Source organism: Coturnix japonica, chromosome 5, assembly GCF_001577835.2.
Source record: "Coturnix japonica isolate 7356 chromosome 5, Coturnix japonica 2.1, whole genome shotgun sequence".
NCBI lineage: Eukaryota > Metazoa > Chordata > Aves > Galliformes > Phasianidae > Coturnix > Coturnix japonica.
The window spans coordinates 25,120,682-25,141,221 of record NC_029520.1 but is presented as its reverse complement, the minus strand read 5'-3'; the positions used below and the strand labels follow the sequence as shown (position 1 = coordinate 25,141,221).

Sequence of the window (20,540 nt, the reverse complement as noted above, 5' to 3'; positions counted from 1 at the left end):
TTCCAGGGGCAAAGCTGGTGGTTCTGCCACCGTGTGGTGTTAATAGAGGTGGTCCCAGGGAAGAACAATGTGATGACAATGTGCTATCATGTGGGCATTAAGGAGGTTTAAGTGTTTTTGGAGCTGTGCAGGGGTGGGGTTGGGGGGTTGGAGAAGGAGGATCTCAGGGGTGAACAAGGGCTTTGGGAACTGGAGCTGCATGCTGTGTTCCTGCACCTGCTGTGGCCCAGAAGCAGCTGGAGCCTGGAGGTGGAGAGGAGGTAGGCAGGGCAGAGACTGTACTCGCAGCATGTAGAGGCTGAAGCACAGAGCAGACAGCATTGTGATCCTCAGCCCTCCATCAGTGACGGCCCTTTAAGGATGAGCACGGACACTGCCCAGCACAGACCCAGCAGCCACGTGAGTGTCCTGGGTGGGCAGAGCCGGGCTAGCACAAAACCCAAAGTGGGCAGATGGAGGCAGGCTGAGCTCTCTGGCTCCTGCTGGTCTGCTCCCTTGCCCTTGAGTGGATGAAGACCTGCCTCCAGGTAGAAGAACTGGGGGGTATGTGTGAGAGGTGCTCAGCAGCCAAGTGTTCATCTCGCCCTGATTGCTGCCTGGGCTGCTGCAATGCTGAGTGCAATAACATTCCTGGCTGGCTCTTGCGCGGAGGCACTTATGCTTATATTATGACCTTCTGCCTGCTGAGCACTCTCTGCCTCCTGTACGCCTGATTTCAGCCTCTCTTTGCTTTTTTTTTTATTTAATTATTTTTTATTTATTTATCAATTTCTTGGTCTGGGATGTGCTCTGTTATTAATGCATCAGGAAGCCATACGCAATGAAGAAGCTCCATTGTCTGTGCATCAGAGGGAATTATTGACTGAGTGCTGAGCAGCCACGTTATTGATTCTGCCCATAGCCCAGCCTGTCTGCTCCTCGGGCTGACTGTGTCCTTCTGGCTCGCTGCGTTTAATCGGATTCTCTGAGCCGCTGAGTGGAGGGGGAGAGCTGGAACCAAACCCATCTATCATGTTTACTTCCAAATCTAGCTCCGTGTCCCCTTCTCCATCCATGGAGCAGGCAGATTCGGACGCTCTGGACATCAGCACCAAAGTGCAGCTGTACGGAGTGCTGTGGAAGAGACCTTTTGGGAGGCAGTCGGCCAAGTGGTCCAGGAGGTGAGCTGCAGTTGCTGGGGTGGGATGCGGGGCTGGGGTCTCAAACTCTTGTTGAATGCCGCAGAGGTGAGGGGTGAAGCTTCAGGCAGAGCCTCCCTGCTGCCTTGAGCCTGCTTCACACAGGTCTGCTTTCCTCTTTACTTCCCCGTGCCCTATGCTATGGGCACTGCAGAATAGAAATAGGGTCTTGTTTCTCCCCCAAGCTCCCTGGGTGCAAGACGGCTGGGTTGTACTGTCTCTGCATGTTGGAACATAACATGCTCCTGTACACAACTCTGGTGGCTCCTGGGAGGTATGTGATATGATGGACTAATCCTTCCAGCGTTCTTGGGATGCAGATCAGTGTCAGTCCTGATGGATGTAGTGGGCAAGCTGTTCAGTTACAAGACCTGCAGCCAAAAAGCTCTGTGTGCTCCCCCTACTACTGACAGAGATTTCCTAACCCAAGATCAGTCGTCACAGTCTTTAAAAGAAGGTAACTACTTACCTTGCTTCAGTGCTTTGATATCTCCAATGAAACTGTGCCAGAAAATCAAAGTATTATTTTCCTTTTCCCCTACCTTTCCCTTGGTAGGAGGCCCAAGTGAATCATTAACAAAAGCCCACAGGAACCTATGCTGTCTCTGGGTCTGGAAAGTGGCGCAGCTCTCATGGCGCTTCAATCTAAACCTGCCAAGATGGCTTGACCCAATAGGTGGTTAAACATTGCTTGGGAAGTGTTGTGCTTGTGGCCATCTGTGAGATGTGTGCAGGTTTTATGCTGTGCTTGCTATCCTGAAAGCAATGGCCTGTTTTCTTTTTGCCAGAGGGCTTGTGCTGGTGCTCCCTGCTCAGCTCACTGGCATTGCTATTGAAATGAGTGATGTCTGCAACCTAATGTGGTTGCTGCTGAAAAGTGGACAAAGTAACACAGGGGAAGGTAATTTGCTATGGAGAACACATTCTTAAGAGGCTTTCTTCTTCCTAATCAAAATTTCTTAAAGGCAAGTGGCTCGGTGCTCTGTCATTATTTATTTATTGCTTTTCTGTTCCTACAAGTCCCCCATCCTAAGCAAGCTGTGAATATTTCAGTAACAGTGAGAGGGAGGAGGTGGGAGGCAGTGAGGGGCATAGCCTGTGTGGTAGGGTTGCTGTGAGCACAGCAGCTGGGCCTGGGGGAGCAGCAAAGCATTAGAGAAATGGGAGGTGTCTCTGGGGTGCCTGTAGAGATTGGAATGAGGGCTTTCTAGAGCCAAGGGGCTGTGAAGCAGGAGGGCTGATGAGGGGAGGGAGAGCTGGTCCTGGGCCTGGGCTGAGCCTGGCAGTGGGACATAAGAAAACATAGGGCAGATGGGAGTGATGTGGTGGTGCCAGGCTGTGACCCCCTGTGTCATGTTCTTGTGGGTCAGAGGAAGCCCGGGGCTGTGCCAGCACATCAAGTGCCCCTGCAGCTAGATTCTGCCCCATAACACCAATAGGGCACAGGCAAATGTGCCCTGTGCTTGAGATATTCCCTTCCCAGGCCAGGGGAAATGAAAGAGGAGGATCGATCCCACCATGCCATCAGTCATGCAGCTGACTCTGTGTGGCTTTTAGGAGATATGCAATCTTTACTGGCCTGATTCCATTCATTCAATGGTAGTAGCATTGCTGGAGGTGATGCTGGGAAGAAAACCACATGGTTAAAGGAAAGATAGAGACTGAACAGATAACAAATCAGGTAAAAAGACCATACAGAGCTTTGGTGGTTGGTGATTTAGCAATTGAAATCTCAGACTTGGATCAGAGTTGTGATGACCGGGACTTGCCATGTGTGCTTGTGGGGTGGTGCCCTGAAACCTGTTGTAGGGCAAGGGCAGCCAGAGCACAGCAGTTGTAAGGCACATGCTTACCTCATTTCAAAAACCTGTGCAATGATTTGCTACTTAATCTCATTAGCCCTCTGTGATACAGGCCCCAAAGGGCTGCCTTGTGGCTCTTGCACTCGTGCTGCAGGGGAGTGAGTGCTGCCTCCTCTTCCCCCTCTGCTGCTGCTCTCCAGGCCTTTAGTATACTGCTCAATTTCTTAACTTCTTTATTCTTCCACCAGCAAACCTGATGTCCTGTGTTCTTTCCTACTTATTTGCCTGCGGGGCTTTCTGTTACTTACTATTTTCATTCCAAATACCCACTGATGAGGTCAGGGGTGTAAAAGTTCACTCATCTGCCAGGGCCACATCAATCTGAAGAGATCAGTGCTCATGGTCTTGTTTTGATCTTCCACTAGAGCATAATCCATTATGCGGGATTATCAGGAACACTGAGTGTCCCAAAAGTATGTAACAAGTGAGGGTTATAACAAAGGTTAAATCAAGCTAGATTAGAAATGGTGTGCAGTTCAGTATCAGCATCTTCAGCTGCCTATCAAATGTTTCCTGAGGTTCTTCAAATCTGTCGGATGTGTCCAACAGATGTGCCCAGTGCCAAGTCTGCTAAATGCCTTTTGTCAGTGTCTCAGAGTTGTATGCACAGCTCAGCCCCTCACCTGCTCTGGGATCCTCCTCCACATCCTCACCTGCCATCATGAGGAAACAGCCTTGCTCCCCTACCTGTGACACTGGTGGGAGGCATTTAGGATGGTGGGCAGTCTATTTCCCTGCCACCTCTTACAGTAATACGCATTCCAGGCTGAGACTGAGTCCAGATGTCTGAATATGCTCAGTGCAGAAGAGTGACTTTAACCTTGGGTGAAGCTGTTCCATCCAGTGAGATTTCGCAAGGCTACGATCAGGACACGAGGGGGAGCTGGTCAGTGGGTGAGAAAGCAGCATTCTGCTGAGACAGCGGGTGGGCTCCTTCATGCTGCTGGTGGCAACAGAGCAGGTACAGATGAATGGGCAAGGAAAAGAGAAACTGGGGCATACGAACTGCTGCTGCTCTTTGCACGCTCTGAACATTTCTGAGTGTAAATGTGCAGAGGTTCATGGGCTGTCACGTTTTGAAGCAGGCTTATGGTAGGTCCAGAGCCTGAGCTTGCTGCAGATCTTTCTATAGAACAGTGCAAAACATCTTCTTTGTTGTTCAGTTCTTTGAAAGCTCCCTGCTAAACCAGTCCCTGTCTTTTCAGCTGCCCATCGGCGCTGTAGACTGCTGCAGGTGTTCGGACTGAGTTTAAGAGAAGTCCAATATCTCTCTCCCGTACCACTGCCTGCAGGGTAAATGCAACATCAATTTTCTTGGAGCAGAGGGGCTCTCCCAGGGGAATTTTGAGCATCCTAATAAGCTAGAAGTGGTTCTCCTTTAATTGCAATGTTCAGGGCATGCTCTGGTAAATTACAGGCTTGCTTTACAGGAGCTGCAATGCTTGTGGCTACCACGCAGTATTCATCAGAGCGTACCTAAGGCTATCTGTGCAGAATGTGGCACATTTTAATGTGACAAGTAACGTGACAAAAGAATAAGGAATTAAATTTCCTTCCTATTTACAAAGGCCGGTGGCAGAAGTCTTTGCCAACAGCTGTGCTTAAAAATATCAGTACAATTTATTTCTGCTCCTGAGTGCTCTCATGACAAATGTTTTGCCTTGAGAGTTGCTCAAGGGTGCTACCTTGTGGCTCTCTCTGCTGTATGACTCAGTGTTACAGATAAAATATTTCCTTTGTGGCTTAAGCTGGCAAATGGCAATGAGAGGACAGAGGGGGGCAAGAAGCTGATGGCAAAAATAAGCTAGTAATTGCTTTTAGCCCATGTGAGAGAGCCACTAAGAAAAAGTGGCATCTGCCTTCCAATAGGTTGAGTCCACTACATGAACTAGACAGAACAGGCACAGGTCAAGATGTCAAAACACTGGCTGGGATCCTTTCTTGGGCACAGACCTCTGTCCCATTTATCTTCCAGTAAATTTTGCTATGGTTTGTCTTCACTCTGCATTTGAGGCCACTGTGAAGCACCAGCACCTTTGGACAGAAGCGAGGCATCCCACCTGAAGTTTAGATGGGAATGATCAACTTTTCACCTTCTAGTGGATGTTTTCTTGTGCCGTGAATCAAGAACTCTATTGTAGCAGAATTTCTTTCTTTACTGTCCTAAAGGTTCTTCATCATTAAGGAGAGTTTCCTGCTCTACTATGCTGAGAGTGAGAAGAAGAGCTTTGAGAGCAATAAATACTTCAATATCCACCCCAAGGTGAGCAGTGTTTGTGTGGCAGAGGGACTTATTCTGTTCCTTGGTGTTTGGGTTTTTTATGAGACTGCAAGTGAAGAAGGGGCAAGGCCAGAGGGGCCTCAAAAAAAAAAACCGAAACAAAACAAAAAACAAACACACAAAACGCACAAGAAAGGGAAAATTGTCAGCATCTCTTTCAGGCTTCTTACTAGTTCATCAGATGTATGGCCTTAATTCTTCTCTTACTATTAAGTGTAGCCCCTGGTTTGCATGATTTCCTTATCAACTAATTTTGTGGCCATAAGAATACTGTTGGCAAAGGTAACCAGCTTTGCTGGTTGTTCTTAATCTGTATTAGCTTGTGTGAATGCTGTTAAGCTCCTCTCAAGAGATCACTTATTCATTGATAAAACAGATTCCACAGCTGAGTTTTAGCCCTCAGACTTTTCTCCAAGCTGGATACAGGTGAGCAGTCTTTACCCCCCTTTCAGGCACCACTTGCAGGTCTCCTGGTGGCGGTGATGGGAGTCCATCTGCTTTTCCGGAGCTGTGTCTATAGCCTCTCTGGAAAATACCAGGCAGGTCAGGGTCCCACTAGTGGCCAAGGGTGGCAGCTCAGTTCCTGATTAGTTGTAAGCATCATGCTTTAATTTGATGACTGATTGGAGTGCCCTTGTTCGTCCACAGGGTGTCATACCCCTGGGGGGCTGCATTGTGGAACCCAAAGAAGAGCCCAGCATGCCTTACGCCATAAAGATCTCTCATGAAGACTTCCATGTAAGTAGACATTGTTTTTATGTTCTCTAAGTAAAAGCAAAAGCAGTTACTGTGGATGAGCGGAGCTTGATTTTTCTACTCTGTCAATGTATGTTTACCCTCTCTGGGCAAACCATCATGTGAGACAGAGTGGCTTGGCATTTCAAATCCCCTCAAAGCTTTACTACTGCTCCTGCTTTGAAAACCAACAAGGAAACTTTCTCTTTTGGCAGCAGCTCTTGATATAGTAGCAAATCAGTAGATGGAGATTCAGGAGCCTGAGAGCTCATTTCCCCCTAGTCTCCCTCCCTATCACTTTATTCTTGCTGTGACTGCTTGCTGTGTGTACCTCCTTCCAAGCAAGAATGACATATTTGGTCCCATATGATGTTTCCCATGGAGGTAAATGTCTCCACTGTCATAGCAGTGCCCAGTCCGTGCCCTGGGCACACAAGACACATGGAAGGCACCAGCCTATTAATCTGTTTTGGTTTTTTTTTTGTTGCTGTTCGTTTTATTTTCCCCCTCCCTTGTTCTAGGGCAACATTGTTCTAGCGGCTGAATCAGAGTTTGAGCAGGCACAGTGGCTGGAGATGCTGCAGGAGTCTGGAAAAGTGTAAGCTGCTTTCTATTCCTTCTTTTCTTGGACCTGCTCTATAGATACTTGTGGCTGCCATGGCCTAAGGACCAACTCAGGCTCAGACGCTTCTACCAGTGGCTCAGTATGTGTGAAATCCTCCACCATGCCATTTCTTCCTTGCTTCCAATAATCTCCTAAGCACAGATCCCTTCCCTGTCACCGTTCCTCTAGGTCACTAGCCAAAGTACGCCCTTGACACTCACACCACCTATTTAGATGGTTCTGCCTGCAAATAGCCTGTATCCCTGAAGAACTGTTTGTACCTTGTGTCCCGTCTGCGCATCCCCAGTTGCCTACATGATTCATATTGGGCTGTTAGGTAGAGGGAACTAGGGCAGTACACATGCCCTATGGACCATGAAGTACAAAGTGTCTCTAGAAAATGGTTATGGATCTGCACAGGAGAGGTACAATGTAGGCAAAGCTGGAGAGATGTTTCTAGTGCTGCAGAAAGACTGGAATAGAAGATGATTGGGCTGGATAGTAAGTAGAGTTGCTATACCTCAATACAATATTAAGGGGTTTGTTATGGTATGCTTATTATAAAAGTACTTTCTACTTGTCCTAAGACCCTTCCTGGCTCTGTGCTTTACAGTACTTCAAGTAACGTGTCTTTTGCTAAGGAAAACTCACATGGAAGTACAAAATAACAAAGTATTTGCACCCCTCTCAGCTGTAATTAGCACGTGCGCTGCATGCAGGCAACTTTGAGTTACCGACAGGAATATGCCTCAAGAGGCTGGGGAGAGAGCACTGAAAACATGAATCTAATAAGGAGACCCATTACAGGCTGCAGCCATTTTGAATCTCTCCATGTAATTATAAACTCTCCCTCCCTTGTTTCAGTTGTTTGCTGGCGGCTTCTCTGGGCTCAGATTCATCCTACATCAGAGCATGTTAGTGGAAAAACACACGTTCACACCCACATGCTCTCACCCAGGATGAAGAGGTCTACCTGTGGGCACAACATCACCTTTTAAATTAGCATTCTAATTTCCTCTGTGCATTGGAAATATCCTAAATGCTCGTTAGTTGGAAAGAAACCCAGCTGTTTGCAAGGAGCACAGAGTTTGGGTTGCTGGAGGTGTGAGGTGCCTGGGGTGATGTGTGTTTAATTTATTTGTCTCACTTCTGTCAGAGACAAAGCACAGATTGCACTGAAAATGTCTCATAAGAGATTCAGGTGGCTCACAAAGGGGCCTGGTGCAGGAAGGCTAAAAAGGAAGGTATCTAATTCATAAGCTCCCTTGTGATTTAACAGAGATGACAAAACTTCTGAGCAGTGATTGCTTTTTCTGTGCATTCACTGATAAAAATAGATTGGGATTAATTTTACATGCGTATTTAATGTATTTTATCTGTGTAGCTACTTCTATCTAATGGAACGTCCATAGAAGTGAGCAGTGGACTCAATTTCTAGTTCTGTTTTTGATTTATATGTCTGCATCCTTGGTTATTTAGTCTCTGTGTTGAAGCCTATTCTGTCCATCAACTCACTCACTAATGGACGTCTGCTCCACAGGCCTTTTTTGCAGCTTAGTTTCATAATGTTTTCAAGAGACTTTGAGATCCTCTGGCCAATGGTGCTACAATAATGCAAGGTATTCTTTGAATATGCCTGCTTCCTTTAACTTTCCATACCTGCCAGCTTCTCATCTGGCTTTTATCTCTGATCCTTCAATGCTTTTACAGGGAGAGGCACTTATCTCAGAGTAGGGCCAGACACCTCATTCTAGGGGCTTTCCAATTTAGTGGAGAAATTGATTGGCTGCAAGATGGGTGGATGATGGATACCAGAAAGGCTGAAGATTAAAAAAAAAAAAAAAAAGCCTGTGAGAAGGGGTCAATAAATAGTTAATGTTTGAAGTGGAAAAGTGGCTAAAATAGTAATTGGACGTTGGAAGACAATCTCAGCAGCAAACTGGATGTTAGCTGAGCTAACAGCTAAAATTTGGTTCTGAAGTCTGTCAGGATCCATTTAATGTGTTACAAGTACAGCATATTGCAGCCAGAGCACTTAGGACTAAGCTGAGTACAGAAATCTCTGAAACACTAGAGGAATGTTTGAATAGCAGTGCTGCGCTGAAACACTGCTCCTGTAAACTTTCTGTTATTGAATGTCAGGAAAATTTCTAAGTCATTTGTGGAGAAGGACTTAGAGAATCACTGAGAGTGTGTTTGAATTCCTTGGTAAATGGCCAGGCTGAGTCCCTCTACCTCTCTCTGTGGGACCCTTAGATCTCTTTTATTGTCTGCTTTGTGTCTGCTCTCCCTAGGACATGGAAGAATGCCCAGCTAGGAGAAGCCATGATTGAGAGCCTGGAAGCCCAAGGGCTGCAGCTGGCCAAAGAGAAACAGGAGTATGTAGGTAGGAAACTCTTACTTCTAAAAGCTGTAAAACCCAAAATAGTCATTTGGCCTTTCTGGAATTGCCATCTCAGACAAGCCAAGCAGCTAAAGGATTTTACTGATGGCTTCTACAAGATTAAGCTCTTGAAAAGTCAGCAGCTAAAGTTCTGGTTCAGAAGGAAGTTAAAAAAGTTAAGGTAAGATCCAGACATCAGGGTCATCACATGAAAGGAAGAGTGTGCCATGGCCAGAACTCTGCAGTCCTGCAGCTCCTGCTGACTGTCCTGTGCAAATGCTGGGATGTGCTGGTCTCACCTGCTTACCAGGCAGCCAGCCAAATACCTCTGTGTCCTGAACCAAGTAGGACTGCAGTTTCTGAGCTTGGTCAGAGCTTTTTATACATGGTTGTTTTGGGTTTTCTTTTAAAGTTTTATCAAAGCGCTGTTTTGCAAATACCAGAGCTCAATAAAGAGCTTAAGGCCAAAGTGTGGTAAAAGACAAGATGATACAGTAGGAATGGAAAACACATCCTGTGCAAAGCAAGATATTTGAAGTGTAAAAATACATACTTCAATGGTTTATTTGGTCTGTGATGACAAGATTATCCTTAGCTGGTGATTTTTCACAGTTGGTTACTTTCCTTTGACAGCAGCTGCACACTTATTCCTATTTAAGTGCTGAGTTTTCTGCCTCATTAGCCTCATCTTCAGTGATCTATGTCCATCCTGTAGTTAAATTTTGAGGTCAGGTGCTGCTGCTGGCAGCAGGTCAATGCTTTTTGGAGAACACAGATATTGTCCTCCATCCCTTCTCTGGGGAATTCCAAGTCCCCTTGGGGTTCCCTTCCATATTCCCTTATCCACTTGGGATCTGGGTTTCCCTTTCAGGCAGGAATGTTACTCCTCAAGCTTTGGGATTGGCCTCATCAAACAGAGTTAAAAGAGGAGGTGTGAGAGCCTTTGCATAGTTGTGATTCAGCTGTGTGGACTCCTGGCAAGCAGAAACAGGATGAAAGTGGGCAGAAAGGCAGCAGTGGTTGCCAGCAGGGCTTTAGCAGCATAAGAGTTAGTGCTGGCATGAGAAGCACTGCTGTGGGAAGGAGGTAGATGTCTGTGTGTATCTCCTGGCAGTTGTAATCCTGCCAGGAATGATGCTCTCTAATACCAAGGAACCTTGTAGCAGGGTAAACCATCCATAGATGTCAACTTAATATGCTTTATGAAGGACCCTATAGACCTTTGCCTTTCTATGTAAAATTATTCTATTGATTTTACTAAAGATCTAGAGCATCTAGGGAGGCTTAGTAAACTGAAATCTTTGATTGTGTGGACAATGATTTCCCCATACATTTAGAGCTTTTAGTATGTTTTAGAGCCCTCTCTTGACTCGAGGAGAGCTAGGAGACCTCTTCTCCCACTTGAACCTGGAGGGGTTGATGCAGAGGGTGCTGGGAGGGTAAGGATGGGGCACTGGAATGTATGAGGACAGCCTGCTACTACACTGTATGTGATTCTGTGCACCCGCTTAGCCATTCCATGACTTAGCTTCCTTATGTATGATGCAGAAAGGAGATTGTTTTCTTAACTCAGCTAGAGAGTGGCAAAGGTTAATTCATTAACGTGTTTTAAGAACCTTGGGAGGAACCTTTGTTAGGAGCATGCAGCAATAAGGTTGTTTAGTTTATTAAGTTATTTGGCAGGAGGAAAATTATAGAACATCCCATTAGCGTAATCTCAGCCTTTGGAGTCTCTCAGCTAGAGATGCACACACATATCGCACTCAGAGCGATAGGTAACACATTTACAAGCTCCAAACAGTCAGCACTTCTCACACATAAACATCCCCAGGATAGAAATTCCATTTATCTGCATTTGGCTTTTGTGTGCATGTGTTTGCAGATAAGCTGATTGAAGAAACGGAAGAGCTGTGTCTGCAGAGGGAGCAGAAAGAGGTGGGTGTTCCTCACAAGCCAACTCCATTCAGCTCCCCTGGGGCAGGGCTGGGAGGCTGGCAGTAGTATGGAGTACAGTCCTGTCTCCTCTCTTGGTGCAGGAACTGGAGCGTCTGAACCAGGTGCTGGAAGCAGAGAAGCAGCGGTTTGAAGAGGTGGTACGGGAGCTGCGGCTGGAGCAGGAGCAGATCAGGCGGTGAGCGCATGAGCTGGGCAGGACAGGAGAAGGACACCAGCTCCTCACTTGCTTGGGAGTGCTGGTGAGGTTGGGGATCAAAGCCGTGGGTAGAACTCACTGATTTTGCCTATTTACTGAGGAAATGAATGCAGTATTTACCAGAACAGGAATGGCTGAGGTTACGTGCATTTGCTACCGTTGATTGACCAATAGAGCACATCATAGTGTCATTTGCTTTTCAAGACTCCAGCAACCTCATTTCCAAGAAGCTGGGACATAAGCAAACCCCTGATTAATTGGGGCTGTATGGCAACAGGCACATGTCAGAGCATTTCAGTGACAAAACCAGTTTTATTTGCACCAGCCCCATGGGCTTCAGACATCTCAGCCTGATTTTGCACGCACAGCTGGATGGGTGGAGGTTGAAGTTGCCTCACTAAGAATAATTTTTCTTTCTGAGAGTTACACTATGCAGAAACTAGCAATGAAAATGTGTATAGAGAGGGAAAGAGATAAGGATTTTATTCTGAGTGTTGTGTTGTCTGAGCTCCTGGATGCCTGTGGTTTGCTCAGGATGCTTTCTGGCACGCTCCTGCCTGCAATTCCTGCTTCTTGAGGGCTGCCTGCACCAACCACCAGTAGCAGATCCTGCTCTGAAGTCCACAGCCTGTGCAACCTGAATGTTGTTTGTGGGTTCCCTGCCATATCTATCACCATATTTCCTTCTTTAGGGAGCTAGAGCTCACAGCCCGCTCCCTTAACGGAGTGGAGGAAGAAAAGAAAGAATTGCGAAGTCTGACTCAGTCCTTACAGAAAAACCTGGAGGTGAGTGATCACTTGTCCCTTCTGAATGGCAGCAGTCTGTGATGAGTTACCAGGACTGAACACACTGCTGTCCTGTAGCTTGAATCTAACCTGTTAGTGTCAGAATCAACCCTGTGCAGATGAACTGATCTTTGTGCAGCACAGTACATTCTATTACCTTGTATTACCCATTTTTAACCTGAATGAGGAATGTGGGTGTAAAGATGGAAGAACTCAGTAAGGAGGAGCCAGCCGGGAAAAGGAGCAGAAATATAGGACTTCGTTGCTGCTCACAGTTTCTGTCCTTCTTCAAGGAGCTCTCCATGGAAAAGCAGCAAATGTTGGAGATGATGGAAACAAATGAAAGCCCACCTTCAACCAGCCCTAGCAAGGAGCAAAGTCCCAGCTGGGGGTTGCACTGCAGCCTGCAGCAGATTGAAGAGAAGATGCAGCAACTCCTGGAGGAGAAACTTCTGGCAGAGAAGAGGTGAAGTGGGGACAAAGGCTCTCACAGTGGTGCCAGGGATGTGGATTGAGATGCCTTCCAGTGGGAAAAGAGGTAGTTTTTTCTCCTCACAGATGGGAGGCAATATGAAAGGGTATGGCTAAATATTTCCAGGCTTAAAGCTAGAATCACCTCAAAATTCTTCCCGTGTTTATCCTAAGGACTGAAAGCAGGTGAGATCCCTGCTTTCAACTTCTGGCTGTGATAGAGAGGAGAGGACGGCTCTACCGTAATAAGGATTTGTGGTGCCCCATTATGTGGCTCTGCTGTCTTTCTTTTAGGTTGCCAACAGAAAACAAGGTTGAGGAACTGCCCACATGGCTTTTTCCACCCATGCCTGCACTACTGAAGTGAAAATGCAGATAATGCTGCCTTTAGCACCTCTGTGCTCATGGCAGCCTGGTAGTTACACATGCCCCTCAGTACATACTCAGTACTGAGACCCTTCCTCTGTGTGAGTCAAACTGGGTGGGGATGGTGGGATACTTTTTCTGTTCCATGCTCCAGGATGAAGGAGAATGAGGAGCGGTCCCGAGCCCTGGAGGCGGAGCGGGAGTTTTACTCTTCCCAGTCACAAGCACTGCAGAACTCACTCTCAGAGCTGACTGCAGAGAAGCAGCAGACAGAGAGAGACCTCAAGGTACTGGCTATATGCATCATGCAATTGCCATCCCTGGGCCCTGACTTCCTTCACTTTCCTTTTGTATCATCTCCCACCAGAAGAGAGACTTGTTCTTATTCTGTGGTCACAACTCTTTGTTTGCTATGCTTCATATCACAGTTACACATGATGCAATGCTGTATCTGTAGCAATACAGATAGAATTCTCCTTTGAGGGTGAAGCATCAGAGTAGATGAGAATTGCTAAAATATCTGGACTTCTAATTCTGTCTGAAGATTCAACAAACAAATTTTGTCTCATTTTTATTGGTTTTCCTTATTGTTAATCTTTCATTGGGTCCCCTCCAAGCCGTGTGAGTTGCAGGAGGCTTACTGATGCACGAGCTGATTTCAGGAGCATTTGTTCTCATCTTCCTCAGGCTGAGGTGAAGGTGCGCATGGAACTGGAAAAGAGACTGAGGGAAGCTGAGAAAGCATTGCAGAGCTTGGAGCAAGGCTTAAATTCTTTGGATCGGAACAAGGAGAAGGAGGAAAAGATGAAAGCAGATGTCAGTAATCTGAGAAGTAAGTCTGTTATCCATCTTATCTACTGATTAGCAAACCCCAAGAGGAAATATTTCTTCCCATCTTCCCAGACTCCAATAGTGGTTCCCAAATTAGTAAGTCTGCACCTGGAGTGCTCTTCCAACTCTCTTCATACCTTAACCTCACCATCCTTTGGAGGAGTCAGAATATGTTGTGCATACACTTCATGCTTCACCCTCAAAGGAAAACAATATTATTCCATACTTCTCAATGTAGTGAAAGTCAAACCTATGGGCAGAGAGGTTTGTAAAGGCTTTCCACAAGGAAGCTGTGGCATAGCACCTGTTGTGCAGTCCTCCTAGGTGATTGCTGCAGCTCTCCACCACCAGTATTTGCTGTGCCATTAGAAATCCCTGTCTGTTCATGGCACATCTGGATGTGCATGCCCACAACAGTGTTTCTAGCTCCTCCATTTCTGCAGTTGAGTACTTGATTGGTTCTAGGATTTCTTCAAGGAAAGCATGCCCAACAAAGCTTCAGAACCATCTGTGATGACAGAGTTGAGAAGCTGTATGATAATATCAAGCAGATTAAGCTGCCTTTCTACAGTTACACCGTTAGCAGATATGGGAAAGACAAAAGGAGAACAGATGATTGCTACTCTTTCTGTAGTTTGAGTACAGCATCGGAGGTTTCTGTCATTCTGAACTTGATGGTGCTTTATGAAATGTTGTTTGTAAAGATCTAGAGAAATGTTGAACATCGTCCCCTGACTCACTGAGCGTAGTCCCTTTTGGCTGATTCACTACTTGCAGAGTCTGTCCCGTCACTGCTCATAGTGGTGTGTTCTCTTCAGAGTTCTTCGAAGAGTGCATCCGCAATGCTGAGCTGGAGGCCAAGATGCCCGTGATCATGAAGAACTCTGTGTACATCCATAAAGCTGCCACTCGTCGCATAAAGAGCTGCCGCCTTCACTGCCGGAGAGCCAGCGCTTCATGGAATGACTGTAGGTAGTGGGCGGCTTCTTCCTCTGTGCCCTGCAGGAGCAGATGCATGCAGATGAGGCTGAATAAGCAGTAAGATCTGCAAGTGTGGTTCATAATTCATAGTGCTTAGCAGTGCCATGGGACTATAGGCTAACCCAGGGTTTCATTGTCTGAAGAGCAGGCAGCAAATCTGCATAGTTACCTATCTCTCCATGTAAAGGTAACTGCTGGGATGCCTCCAGGTCTCTACAAAAAAACTGTGTTCAGAGCCAACTTCCTTTGTGATTAAACACTCATATGGAGCTAGGTTGGAAGGGACATATGCATCATGTCTTGCCTAGTCCAGTGCTCAAAATGTCTGTCTTTGAGGTCAGATCAGTTCCTTCACAGCACTGTAAAACTGGAAAGAGGTAAAGCAAAGGACCTGTAAAGAAGAAAAATGTGTTTCCGTGCTGCTAGCATTTTCCTTCCCTGAAAACAGTAAGGCAAGGTTGTTGGTGCAATGGTTAATTCATCCCTGACTAGGCTCTTGGTTGTGATGATTGCATTGCTCATGTGCTCTCTTGGCTTTCCTTGGTTTGTCCCCTTGACTGAATGTTCTAACCTTTTTGTGCTGCTCTTGTTTCAGTGAAGCAGTCCCATTCCTTCATCATCTCACATGCAGAAGCTGAAAACATTGAGGAGCTAAAGGAGGCAGCCAAAAGACTAAGCCGGCACCAGCGCTTCCGTGAGACGATCTACCAAATCATGAGATCCCACAAAGATTCATCATCAGGGGATGGAAAGTGACTCTTGTTGAGAGGGGACTTCTGATCTCAACTTGCCATTCAGCTCTGCAAACACCAAGTAGTCAGGCATTAGGGTCAGAAGGGAGTTGCAGCCTTTGGTGAGGAAGGTGGCGGAAAGCCGTGTGTAGGCAGTTCCCTCAGGTAGTGTCTCAGCTTTAATTTGGATGCTCCCTGTGGTCTGGCAGACCTTCCCTGATGATGACTCTGGATCATGTCTCTTTGTTTCAGCTGCTTACGTTAAGCCATGTTTTGCCAAGGTACTGTGGCTGGTGTTAAAGTGACCCACTGGCCTCAGCTTAAGAAGTGCCTATTCTTTTCTTTGCTGCCCAGTCCTCCTGCTAAAAACAGGTGCTTCTGAGAAATACTTCATCAGCCCATGGTGCAGCTGGTGTAGCCACCCCCCAGCTGGCACAATTTAACCTGTTCTATTTAATGTCTTCTAGGAAACTGCCTCCTCAGTGTAGGTCTGTGCAGAAAATGGTAGGCAGGTTCAGTGTGGAGTAGCCTTGACTCTGATGGTTTCCTCATCACCTCGGGAAAACAAGCTTAAGGACAGGCAAGTGGGATGAGGACTGTTCAGTAATGACACCTACCATTTTGCAGATTAAATGTTGTCAGCAGCAAGATGTCAGGGCAGTGCAGCTGAGGAGGTGGGGAGATCTGCTTCAGTGTGTACTGCAGCAAATAGCCCTTATTCAGCACTTTGTACTGCTCTCTGCCAGTCCTCTTAATTGCAGCCCAAGCTTTCACATTCTAGCCTGTACCTCCAGCAAGCCAAGACTGGAATGGGGGAGGTCCTGTGTACAGCTTAATCGGAAGTGGGCTCCTAGCTGGCCTCTGGTCACTCCTCATTGTTCACCATGAGGTTGTTGCAGTGGAGTATTTACCTTGTAGTTGGTTATCTTATGTTTTACATGAGAGGAATGGCTTTGTTGTACAAACCTCTCCTTCATACAAGCTGGCTAATAATTATCCACACTATAGCAACAGCACTGCTTAGTGCTTACAGAGCACGTGACAGGCACACTTAGTGATGCTTTATCCCTGTGATATAAGTCAGAAAACAAAGATGTAAAACATATACAGGTGATGACACTAGAAGGAGATTAACTGCTAGAGTACTGGGGCTCTTATGTCTGTACCCCTGGGTATTACATGAGCCCTTTTTGTCAAGTGATTGGGTTGGCTGCTTACCTATATGCAGGCTGTGGCACTGGGCATGTTCAGGCTCTGTTTCTGGCCACCGAAGTCATTCCCTTCCAATCCTGTGCTGCTTCTAGGATGAATTTGGAGATGAGATAGAGAAGGGACCTTGTCCTGTCATCCATCAGAGTGGCATTGATTCTGGTGGAGGGTGCAGAGTGTGATGTGCTGAGAGCTTCTGGAGGTGGGGGAGTGTGTGACCAAAAGATGAGCACTGAAGGCATGGTCTCTCCATTTCAGCCACTCACTGACCACCATCCTTCTGCCAGACAATGAGATATTTTAAGAAGCCAGAGGACTCATCACAGAGGGCTGTCACTTTTACAATGACAGGTGATGGGACAGAAAAATAACATTTATATCCCTCCTCAGCATACCTGACCCTTCTGTGCTTTTCCTACTCTAGCCTGTATGCTAGAAGGCCAGAATTAATTCTGGCTCCCAGCAGGTTGAAAAGTTGAGAAACACAAGCAGAGCTGGTTTTCCCCTTTGCACTGTCCTATCAACATCTCAGGCTATTTTCCAGTTGCAATCTTTTTTTATCATGTAATACTGGAAGATGCAATGAAAAGTACAACCGGAACGTGTATCTATAATCAAGGCAGTTAGAAAAATCACTCAGTGGCTTGTGAATGCAACACTTTGATCTATTACAACCAAATGCCACAATATCATAATTTACAGAAGTACTGTACTCAGGAGGTAGTCACATCTGATCTTCCTTTACTGCATATTGACAGCAATAAGTAAATAAAAGTTACACTGATACCAGAGTGAATTCCTATGTGTTCTTGTCACACTGTTACTGAAATGAAGTTAAATTGCCTCTGCAGGAGTAGAGACAAATTGTTGTGACATGCTCGTTTACTGCCAGGGTACTTGCTGTGCTTCACTGGGTTGCTGTATGAGCTGAGCATCATCTCTTGAAGGGCAGTGTATAAAATGCTTTCACCCTTGCCACCCACTTCCACTTTTTTCACTAGGTTGAGCTTCTGCACTTTAAAATGGATATAATGCTAAATCCAGGATGTAGCAAATCTAAAGAAGAAATCTAATGCTGCTTGCTGGCTTCAGGTAAGTGGGTGGAACCAAGCTGTGCCGTCAGCCACCTGTGGCAATGTGCTTGCTAGCAGCTGTTTCTTGCTGCAGACAAGGGCCCTGTTAGCCCTGACTCCATAAACTCCCTGGGAGAGTCTTCTCACCTAGGAACCTCTCTTCCCTCTGAAGACTTTCCCAGTTGACCCCTTAAGGGGGAGCTCCGTGAAAACAGTGTTAACGTGCAGACACTACCAGCTGTAGTGTCTGTGTCTTCTTACCTACTTATACAAAGCAAGACCATCACTCCTGCTCTGGCTGTGTTAAGGGTTAATTTAGTTAATGAAAGCCTCCAGGCTGTTTCACTGCCTGCTGTAGAAGGGTTTTTTGCTTTGTGGACTGGAGTTTGGGAGCCCCTCTGGTACTCACTGCCTTAGGGCTTTGTTATTGCCCAAAAGTAAATGACAGAGAAAGGAAGGCAGTACCACTGCCTTCAGTGTTTGCTACTGCTAAAGCAGTGAAAGCAGACAAGAAATGGAAACTGCCTCCAGGGTCAGAAGCCAATAACAGAGGGTGAACTGTTGCTGGTGTTAGTGCTGCTGTGCATAGAGTACAAAGGATGCGGGTGGTAGTGATCCTCAGCTCTGGAGCATGGCTTTATTTATCTTGAGATGGTGGGCAGGCTTTCAGCTGGTATTGGTTCTTTGGAGAGAGGATAACAGTTTTTCACTAAAATGTCAGTTTTGATTGTTCTTTCATGCATGTGCTTCCCATGTCAAGTGAATGGACAGAAGCTGGCTCGCACTGTGCCTCGTAAGGAGAAGCATCTGTACAGGTGGGAGAGATGGTGGTGCCAGGGGAATGGCTGTGGTCAGGCACTGGAACATAGCCATGCTGGTCAGAGGTGGCCTTTCCCTCATGATGGGGCTGTGCTGTTCTGCTGTCTGCAGGCTCTTCTGCCTGCCTGCTCACTCAGAGCCTTGGTGCCTTTCTGCCCACCAAGATAACATTTCCTATATTAAGTAACTCCTTTTCTTCTTACTGTAGGCTTAACTCTAAAGCTGGAATGAGGAAAGATCCAGCTGAGGATTCAGACAAGGCTGTGAGTCCTTTCTGCTCCTCTTTCCACCAGCACTGAGGTGCTGTAGTGCTGGGGCTGACATCTCTTTTTCAGCCTTGGCAGATTTGTTACTTCAGATGAAGAAAAATGACAAAAGTCATTTTGCGGAGGTAGCAAAGGCACCTTTTTCTATTTCAGAGGTGTTGCAATAAATAGAACAAGTGGGGTCATGGGTTCTTTTGCTGTATGACGAGAAATGCAAGCTTTGCATTGCTTAAAATGATAAGTAAATTCTGCTTACTCTCGAGTTCCTCTTGGCTGCACCCTACCGCAAACCATCCAGGGGCACAGGGGTGATGGGTCTTTTTTCAATAGGGCTGCTGCTCCTATTGGATTTTTTTACAAATTATTTTTATTTTTGCTGATTGTGTTGGGGATCAGGAGAGCTCTCACTTCACCCCTATGTCAGTGCCTGCCTGCAGGAGCCACCAGCCCCTGCTCCCCTGGCATGAGAGGAAAGGGTTCTGCTTTGTGCTAGGTTTTATTCTGAGCTCTGAAGCATTGCCAGGAGCAGGGCCATAGTGCAGGTGGTAGAGCTCAAACTTTGATGGGGCTCGCAAGTGTTCAAAGACTGTGCTGATGAAGGTGCACAGGTAGGCTAGTGAAATCAGGCTGACAAGAGTTAAAACCACACAGCAAGCAGGTAGAAATGCTGCAACTCTGGTAGCAAGCTAGCTGAGTAGGCTTACTGTAATGTGAGAGATCACAGCTCACTTAAGAACTGCTTTCATTCCCCTTTTCCTTTCTCTATTCAGTCAGAGGCACAGCGATGCTGCTTAATACAGGTGAGGAGGCTTCTCCAGAAACAGGATAGAGAGCTGGGAGTACAGCAGAAGAGACTAAGAACTGCACCACTCCTGATAGTGTGTTGTTTGTGAAGCTACAGTCCCCTTCCCCTCTCCCCTACTTGTGCTGCAGATCAGGTGGCAAGGCAGTACCAACCTGGTGCTAGCGTGGCCCAGCTGGGTGATGCAAGCCCAGCACTGACTGTCCCCTCCCTGACACGGGTGCAATGGCCAGGTCCTCCTGTGTCTGCAGCTGTCATGCTTGCAGACAAAAAGCAATGAATCTGGTCCACAGCTTCCTCTTCACTCTGCTGAGTTTCTCTTGCCGTTGCTCACTGCACACAAATTCAGAGCAGGTGGGCTTTAATGTAGAACTTATTTTAGATTAAGAGAAACAATGTAGGCTCACTGCAAGCAGAGCTGGCTTTGTTCCCTATGTAGGGGGAACGTGGGCTTCAAAATGAGGACAGAAAATTCCCAGCCACTCAAAGCTACCGTAGATGGGCAAAATAAGGGTGTTTCTATGATATGCCAGGCTTGGGTGAGGAGGAGTTGCAGGATATGCTGCATTAGAAGTTTGAAGCCAGCCTGCAGCAAATGAAAAACGTTTGGTTTGGAGAAGATATTTTAGCCCTTGCTGTACGGAGAGTTTTGGTCTCTTCTTGAAGGACACCAAGTTAGCAAAAATATCATGAGGAAAAAGTGAGTAAATATCCACAAATAAGGGGCTGGTGCTCAGTATCCATTTGCTATTGCCAAGCTCACTTGAGCTCTTGTTCTTGAGAAGCTTCTCCCACTCTGAGGATGTGGAGGGAATGTGAGCCACCTCGGTGAGTCCCATTTGGTGTCTCATGGCTGGAGCCAGCCTGGGGTGTCACCCAGGAGTGCGTGGGAGGGTTAGGAGATTCAGGGGAGTCAGGTGGCTTTCCTTGCTCCACAGCTGCTTCAGAGCCTCTTCATGAGCATAAGAACAGAGCAAAAACATTCACCCAGTTTTAAAGATTAAGAATCA

At 46.6% G+C, this 20,540-nt stretch overlaps 1 protein-coding gene across 2 annotated transcripts; it reads left to right on the top strand.

The window, feature by feature from the left end:
- The first annotated feature begins 206 nt into the window (after window positions 1-206).
- Window positions 207-17,366, top strand: PLEKHD1 (pleckstrin homology and coiled-coil domain containing D1). 2 transcript variants are annotated; one of them, XM_015864732.2, is made up of 13 exons: window positions 207-1,160; window positions 5,210-5,303; window positions 5,970-6,059; window positions 6,578-6,654; window positions 8,955-9,046; window positions 10,926-10,978; window positions 11,080-11,174; window positions 11,888-11,981; window positions 12,275-12,447; window positions 12,973-13,105; window positions 13,506-13,650; window positions 14,468-14,621; window positions 15,226-15,381. In XM_015864732.2, exons 1-13 carry the CDS (start codon window positions 1,012-1,014, stop codon window positions 15,266-15,268), a joined length of 1,392 nt encoding a protein of 463 aa, XP_015720218.1. In that variant the 5' UTR covers window positions 207-1,011; the 3' UTR covers window positions 15,269-15,381. The 2 variants fall into 2 exon arrangements, with proteins under 2 accessions (XP_015720218.1, XP_015720216.1); XM_015864730.2 differs by having other exon boundaries at window positions 210-1,160; window positions 14,468-14,617; window positions 15,226-17,366.
- Window positions 17,367-20,540: the final 3,174 nt, after the last annotated feature.